This window comes from Gossypium hirsutum, chromosome A02 (assembly GCF_007990345.1).
Source record: "Gossypium hirsutum isolate 1008001.06 chromosome A02, Gossypium_hirsutum_v2.1, whole genome shotgun sequence".
In the NCBI taxonomy this organism is placed as follows: Eukaryota; Viridiplantae; Streptophyta; class Magnoliopsida; order Malvales; family Malvaceae; genus Gossypium; species Gossypium hirsutum.
Genome location: NC_053425.1, coordinates 43581607 through 43590205, shown reverse-complemented (window position 1 = coordinate 43590205; position 8599 = coordinate 43581607). Strand labels below are relative to the sequence as shown.

Genomic DNA, 8599 nt, shown 5'->3' with positions numbered 1-8599 from the left:
ATCATGCATTCATAAATCATACAATTATACATATTAGGGGTTTACCCTAAGTTATCTGAACTTACCTGGTATTTTTTTCGGAGTTGTGTTTCGGTTATTCCGAAACCTTGCATTTACCTCGATCGACCTCTGCAATTTATTCTTCGGGGTCTATAACAACGAAATGATGTCATTAATTTACTACATTATGCATTTCAAGTTTAATATCTACCCCGGTCCAAGTGACTGTTTTGCCCCTAACCTTTGACATTTTTTACGATTTAGTCCCTAAGCTCGTATAATGAAACACATGAAATTTTTATCTTACCCAAGCCTAGCCGAACACTTTTCCTTCTTTTCTCATTTCTACCACACATTTATATCTTTTGCAAAATAGTCCTTATAAGGGTTTTTCATGAAAATCAACTAGGAAAAGATGTTTAATACACATTTATCTTTCATATTCCTCTATAATCCATCAAAATATAAGCAACTCATGCATGGGTAAATTTTTAAACATGAACCCTAGCATGAAATATGGGTAGAAATGGAGAGAGCAAGCTACCGAGATTTCAAAAATACAAAGAGCATGAAAACCGGGGCTTGGGAGCACTTACTATTGAGCTTGGAAAGCATGAAAACCCTAGCTATGGTGGCTTGGGAATTTTGGCTGGATGAAGGAGGAAATGAGCTGATTTTTGGTTCATTTTTCCCATTTTAATTCATTAAAAAGTCAAATGACCAAAATGCCCTCATGTCCTTTCTTTAAAATTTCAACCATGCAAGCCCATTTTTGTCCAAAAATTTTGAAATTGGGAAAATTACTTTCCAAGACCTTCTAATTTATAACCCAAAGCAATTTCATACAAATTGCTTCTAGAAATCAAGTTTTGCAATTTATTCAATTTAGTCCCTAATTTCCAATTGAACACCTTACTCAAAGAATTTCTTCATGAAACTTTAACACATATATATACTCATATTCTAGGCCTCATAATAATCATAAAATAAATATTTTTATGTCGAATTTGTGGTCCCGAAACCACTATTCCGACTAGGCCCTATTTCGGGATGTTACAAGCTTCTTCCAAATCCATGTCGCTTTTGATTATATCTTTTGGTTCCTCCCAATGCCATCTACTCATAGCCATTGTCTCCCTCCTTGTCCCCGCTCTTAGAGAGATCCAATCCAAGCTCAACTTCTTGAAAAACCCAACAATAATCGAAGAGGGAAAAAACTTTCACCGTGCCCAATCGCCCACACAAGAAACAAAATAAAGATAGTCTTTCATATTGAAAAATTGCATAAGTTGATTACGTGACTCGCTTCTTTCTATTTAACGAGTTTTGAACATCCAAACAGACTCTAATACACATAATTTTCCTAAAACCTTCATTAATATTTTTGACATCATAATCCAAAAACTCGCCAATAAATTCCCCATTTGTCGTGCCATGCTTTTCGACATTGAGCCCAAAGGAAGATCATGAATTTGCACCCAAAAATCTGTATAATGAAAGGGAACTTGTAACGAATTCTTCCCTCTCTTCAATTTATGAAATATTAACAGATGATGATTAAAGAACCAAGGGATACCATCTAACATCCTTTTTAAATCAACCTCATTAAAAAAAATCTGAACAGGATTCGCTTTTCCTCAATCTCCGATATGGTTACCCCCCTAATCGGATGCCACAACTCCGAAAGCACGTTCCTTAAAGAGGGGAAGTGGACAGAACTGTTTGTTAACACCCTACCCACTAGGCAGAATCTAAAATCACCTTCTCCTACATCATCCTCCTCTTGCCTAGCAACAGGATAGTCCTCCAGATCATCCAAGTTTAGATTTGTTAGATCAGCCTCCATGCCTTTAGCGGGCTCTTCACGCTTACAATTCCTATCCCTAATTGAAACCCTAAAACATTGAATGCTAATTAAAAAACCCCCAAATCGTGAGTCGACAGATAGAGAAAACCTAATCATAGGTACTAATTGTTACAATATGCTATTAATTTAAAATTTAAATTTTTTTCAATTTTTTTAAAGAAAAGAGAAAAGCATAAATGATAGAGATTTACTAAAATTTATTGTATGATTTAATAGATAAATGATTTTGAGTGCAATGAAATTAATTGAAATTTTAGATTCAATCTCTTATTTTAAAATAAAAAACTATAAATATAAAGTAAATATGCTAAATTCACGGAAAAATAAATGATAAAATAGATAGTATTTTGAAATTAATATAATTAATATCCCAATTGTCATTGTCATCCAAAATTTATGAGATTGTTGAAGAAAAAACTTTTCCAACAAGGAATTGTAGACAAGATAGGTAAAAAGCTTCAAGGATGGAGAGCAAATCCCCTATCCCCAAAGAAGTTTTCTGAGTGAGTCGACAGATTGATCAGAATTATAATGATACTCGGAAGAAAATTCATTTTGTCAACCAATCACACACTGTGGTCTTGGCATTAAATCTTTAATCAAGCCCTTCTTGCTAAACGAGCTTGGGGTATTATCAATAGAGATTCAATACATTGATTCCTATATACTGCAAATAGGATATGTTTTTGATAGATTAATTTGGACTCATGATACCAGTGGTCGGTACACTACAAGATCGGGATATGCTCTTCCTACTTCAATTACCTCCTCACCAGTACTAGCATTTCTAAGAGACTTTGGACCCTACAAAATGTGGAAAATTATGAATAAGGGATATTGCCAAAAGAATTCGTGTTGTGCACTTTGTGGAATTGAGATTGAAGGTGATGGGCATGTTTTTTCTAAATTGCACGAGCAGTTTGGTTACATAGCAAACATGGAATTCTTCTTTCAACAGTTTTTTTAACTTACTGTCATCCTTTGGTGTGTTAGAAAATGCAGGAATTAGAAAAATCTTTGATGTATTGCCATCTCATGCTCTACACTTATCAAGCACTCTAGCAAAGCAGTGGTCATAACTCAGAGGCCTTCTCGACGTCTGGCCATTGGGTTACTCAACTGCTTATATTCAACATTGAATTCTCCACTCTTCAATTCTATCACAACAAGTTCGCTCAACTGCTTATATTTCTTGAAAAAAAGGGCAGCAGAAAAGCGAAAGCCTAGCTGAATGGCATATGCTCTCTTGTAAACTTCATGCAATCAGAGAAGTCCTTCGTGTTGCACCTCAGATTAATAACTCCTTCGGACTCAAGAATCCTCAAAACTACTGCAAAGTAAGGAGGAAAATAGCAATCAAAATACCAACCTTAGATTGAAGACATAGGAAAATGTTGAATCTCGTTCACCAAGCGGCTCTGTTCTTGGAAAATTTATAAATGACTAAAAAGGGTGCATAAAACCCTCAAATTTTTTTAAAAAAAATAATTAAATCCTTTTTTTTCACTCATTTGGGTACCTAAACTTTCAAAATATATGAAAAAGGCCCTCAAACCTTTTTCAAGAAAAAAGCAATTAAGCCTCTACTTTTTTTTTGCACTCAATTAGGTACTTAAACTTTCAAAATATATCAAAAATACTCTCAAACTTTTTAAAAAATATATAATTAAGCCTCCGTTTTTATTAAAAATTAAAAAAATTATAAAAATTTAAAATCAATAAAAGTTATAAATATTATTAAATTTTAATAAAAATTTTAAAATATTAAAAATTAGAAAATATAAAAATCGTAAAAAATATAAAATTTTATAAAAATCGTAAAAAATTATAAAATATATAGAAATATAAAAAAAATATAAAATTTTATAAAGTCATAAGAAAATTATACAAAATTTAAAGAAATATAAATTTCGTAAAAGAATTTATAAAAATTATCATACCAAAAGAAGTATTTTATAATTTTTCTATAACTTTTATTGATTTTTATTTTTTATCATTTTTCGCCACATGCCACGTTGTGTTGCAACACATGATGACTTTAATTGAAAATAAAAGGGGTTGTTAAATTTTTTTATGACTTTTATAAAATTTTAAAATTTTTTATTTTTTACGATTTTTATAAAAGAAAATTCTAATTTTTAATAAATTTTAATTTTTTAAAATTTTTATTAAAATTTAATAATTTTTATAAAATTTATTATTTTTTATAATTCTTTTCTAATTTTTAATAAGAGCAGGGGCTTAATTGCTTTTTTTTTGAAAATTTTTAAAGGCCTTTTTGATGCATTTTGAAAGTTCAAGTGCTCAATTGAGTGCAAAAAGAAAAGGGCTTAATTGCTTTTTCTAAAAAAGGTTTGAGGCCTTTTTACACATTTACGCCATGATTAAATTATAAATTAATATAGGGAAAATTATGCTTTGCCCCCAAAAATAAAAAAGAAAATTGTATTTAATTCTTTAAAAAATAAAAAATTATAAATTAATACAAGATAAAATCTATATTTAACCTCTCTAAAATTTTTAATTCAAAACTATACAATAACTACAAAAAGATGGAGAACATCCTTTGATTTTATAGGATATTAAACGTGAATGGAATAATAATTTAATACTTGAACGGAATTGTAGTTAAAAAATTTTTCAAACACTCATGTGATATGGGTTTAAATTGTGTTATTTTTATCCTCACCTTTAATATTGTATTAAAAAAAATGGTATTCATCAAATCAACCTTACCATTACCATGAATAATATATATTTGTGGGAGGGCCTAACTCGGGCTTGTACTTTTTCCATTGTTTGTATTTATTACTTTTATTTAATAATTTAATTGAGTCAATGAACTTAGTTTTAAATTTACTTAAATTATCTTTCTAAATTGAGAAAATATATGCACAAGTACAAAAATTCAAAACATAAAATCCTTAACTCTAATTTTAGTATTTTGATGAAAGCCATATTTAGTTTATGTGTCTTGCCTTAGAATACGGTGGATAAATGTCCATCGGGAATGTCCTATGATTGCTTCCGTTTTCAAGTTTGAACACAGAAAAAAATCCCACTTAAGAGGGCCAAAAAGGAATTGCATTTCCATCTACACGCTTTTTGGAAACATAAACCTTGTTTTGTTTCTAGTATTATTAATATGCCTAAAAGGCTGGAACCCATTTTATTCCCTAGCTCAGTCGCAGTCAATCTTTTTGTCTTTAGGCCATCCAAACTCCTCCAAGAATGCCAATACAACTCCATTTGACCAACCAAAACCGGTCTGGGGCGTGTATTCTCCACCACCCCCAAACTCACCACATTTTTCCACATCATATTTCTCATGCATTGCCCCTGTTTTCTTGTAGGCGACGTAGTTGGTTTTGATCCACCTCTCAGCTATGTCTTTTGCCACTGTCCTTGCTTCCATTGATGCAGATTTTGATAGACCTTCAACTATCATATGCTGAAGTGGTGCCCAGCCATTTGGGAAATCCCTGTTGCCATGTTGGAATGTTAATGGCTATAGTATTTATTATAATATGTTTCAAGTGACTGAAGACATTTTTACTAACCATTGTTGGCCTGAATTTGTTAAAGAGGTTGCAATCCCAGCAGCACAGAGCAGGCCTGAGTTTTGAAGACTTTTTGTGACCTTTTCCACAAGATGAATATCTTCACATAAAATGTGTCAAAAGATCTTTTTTAAAGCTTTCTTCCATTTCAAGTTTCAAGAGGTAAGATAAATAGAAGCTACAAACCTGAGTTGAACAAATCAATCCACAAGGGAACAAAATTTGAAGCAAACACCTTCTGGTTTTGGTTCTCAGCTTTCCAAGTTTGAGGTTCCTGTTGGATCATTATCAAAATTCACTAAACTATAAAGAAAGTTATTAGATAGTGCAAATTATCATCACTTTACAAACTATGGAACTTGGAGACAACCTCACAGTCAGCGCCATTATTGAGCCAATAATCTAGCCATTGTCCCATGTTTTCATTCCAAAAAATAGAGCTGAATGCCTTTCGTCTTTTTTGAGAAGCTCTCAGGAAATCCTCAGTGATAGCGTTCTCCCCAACAGTTTTTGCTAAGAAGGCAATGTCAAGTTCCATCTAATATCAAGAAATGAACAGCATTTGGTCATTAAATCCATGGGAGTACCACCTATCTTAGAATTTCTCGAGACAAGTATTAACATACTCTTAGTATGAATATATTTAAATCAACAGGTAAGATTGTTGTTGTGGACAAAGTTGTAAAGTCAGAAGAGTTCCTGCAACATTAGAATTAACCACAAAAATCATTAGGGATGGTTCTTCAGTTAACCAATAGCATCATCTACATACAATAGTATAGATTACCTCATCCATCTTGTGCTGAAATCCCATCCAGATTCAGCAGTCGAAGCCAGCTCTCGGTAAAATTGCTGTTTCTCAGAATCATTCAAGAACTTGGAAGCAAGTTCTTCATCCTGACAGATAAAGCAAGCAAGTCAAAGAAGTAAAAGAAAAGGAAAAGAAAAAGGAACATTGGCAAGGTAGGCAACATGGAGTGAAGAACACACAATGGTTGATGATTCCGGCCTCGGCTTGTTCCACATTGCATAATACCGATTCAAAAAGTGATTACACTGCTCAGCATCACGGATAATCAACTCATGTATATCTATACGAAATCACAGAATGTAAAGGAGGAAGTTAAAAAGCTTATACAAAGAAGCAATTGTTCATACAAATAAAGTAAACATACATAGTACCTGAATTCCAATATCGATATTCTTTAATCAATGGTGGGAGAGATTTCTTAACGAATTCGACATCACCGGTCCGATTATATATCTCATAGACCATTGCACTCAAAAGAGGAGGCTGGCTGCAAAAGGGACCTTGAAGCTATTAGATAGTTGTACAAGGCAATGAGCAATTAAGACCGTAAAAACTAGTAGTAATTTACATTGTTTGATATAATGTAAAATATGAAAAGCACAAATGAAAAGTTAAAAGAAAACCCATTTTCATTTATTCCTAAAACAATGATAAGAAAATAACTGAATAGCATTACCTTCGATTGGTATAATAGGCTCTAGCACCATTAAGAACATGACCATAAGTGTCTAGCATGAAAATGAGATTAGTCACTATTGCTTTTGCAGTCTCGTACATTTTACTTGCCAGCAGGCCTCTGCACAAACATATTAAACATCAATCCCCATTAAGATTTTAAACTAAGGTATGTTGATTCCTTAAAAACTCCAATAAACTGTGAAGCCACATGGAAGCAATCTCCAAGAGAATATTCCTTTATGATCCTAAAATTAAAAACATTATGATGAAGTCAAAAACTAACCTGATAACCCAATAAGAATCCCAATAATAAACCTCAGTGAAACGTGAACCAGGAATTATTACAGGCCTTGGCAAAGGAAGCAGAGTATGCAATTCAGGATGATGAAGAACCGAGCTCGAAACTTTCCTGCTCAAATTCTTCCACAAAGCATGGACTTCCAATGCCCAACCTCTCACCTCTGGGCTCTCCACCTTGGGCAAAAAGCCATGCGGCTCAGGGACAAAATCCACTGGCTCGGCATATACAACATCATCCCCTGCATCAGTAAAGTACTTCCCGATAAACGCTTCAAAATCCTTAACAGAAACTGACCCATCTTCCGTCTTGGGAAGTTTATCGAATGCTTCCACGGTGGTGGAAAGATTAGACTTTAACGGTAAGTCTACATAGTGTTTAGGATCAAAATTCGATTTCCCATAAGTTTGCAAAGCAGTTTCTTGGACACGTACAAGGAAACTTAGTAAGGGTGTTGCAGGGATTACAGGACCCGGACCTTTGGTACATGATGATGGAGGTGAAAGTGGGTTAGCGAGGGCCATTGGAGGCAGCGATTGTGAAAGAATGAACACTGAAAAGAGAAAAAGGAAATGCCTTTTACGGTTGGTGTGGTAAAGAAATGGGGCCATAATGATGGGTAGAATCAAAGGAGATTGGACGAGACATGGATTAACGCGTGTTGACTTTTAAGGATCTGGAAAAAAAAAAGTAAGAAAAGGACGGCCGGTTATGTAATCGCAAAACGATGGTAATCAGGATTTACGATAAGGACTAAGCACGTGGACAACCATTGTAACATTGATATATAGGCAAAAAAAAAATCCTATTAAAATATACATTGGATCTGTGAGAGTTTGAAGTTGACTACGACTGTGGACAATGGTTAGCCAAGTGGATGAATGTAATTGCTGGTTAATAAAGAAATAGTGACAGTCATGGTCTTTGAAAATATTTGGAACGGCGTCTCTTTGAGTATTGATAAAATCAAAAGTTAAAGGCCAAAAGAAGGGATATTAGCATATATTGAAACTGGGGAAGAAAGGGAATTCGATGGTGAATTCTCCCATGGGTTTTGGATATTGGTTAGAATGTAGGGTATAGAAAGTAATATTTATGTTCTGAAAGTGATATGTACTAGTATTTGTGTTTGTTTTCATATCAAAAGTTTGTATCAATAGATATAAATCAGATATAATATCTGTTTAGATTAATATTGAAACAAACAATTTAAAATATACCGAAATTATTGAAATATACAAAAATTTAAAAGATATAATATACCAAAATGTATTTACTAATCTGTACCATACAGATAACCATGATTTTGGTATACTAAGTTGTTTAGCTAGATAAGAAGGTTATACTTTTGGCTCCTCAAATTTCAGCTCGATGAAAATATATTT

At 33.0% G+C, this 8599-nt stretch overlaps 1 protein-coding gene across 1 annotated transcript; it reads right to left on the bottom strand.

Moving 5' to 3' along the window:
• Window positions 1-4857: 4857 nt before the first annotated feature.
• On the bottom strand, window positions 4858-7957 carry LOC107951313 (probable trehalase). The gene is made up of 10 exons (XM_016886316.2): window positions 7200-7957; window positions 6915-7034; window positions 6610-6725; window positions 6418-6518; window positions 6215-6324; window positions 6054-6126; window positions 5798-5965; window positions 5614-5701; window positions 5428-5527; window positions 4858-5349 (listed from the first exon to the last, which is right to left on the bottom strand). The coding sequence occupies exons 1-10, from the start codon at window positions 7823-7825 to the stop codon at window positions 5049-5051; spliced, it is 1803 nt and encodes a 600-aa protein (XP_016741805.1). The 5' UTR covers window positions 7826-7957; the 3' UTR covers window positions 4858-5048.
• Window positions 7958-8599: the final 642 nt, after the last annotated feature.

Coding starts and splice junctions, on each gene's coding strand:
- LOC107951313 (XM_016886316.2), bottom strand. CDS start 7,825: ATGGCCCCATTTCTTTACCACACCAACCGTAAAAGGCATTTCCTTTTT. Junction 5,966..6,053: donor TAAATATATTCATACTAAGA/GTATGTTAATAC, acceptor TCTTGATATTAG/ATGGAACTTGACATTGCCTT. Junction 5,528..5,613: donor GATTGATTTGTTCAACTCAG/GTTTGTAGCTTC, acceptor TTTTATGTGAAG/ATATTCATCTTGTGGAAAAG.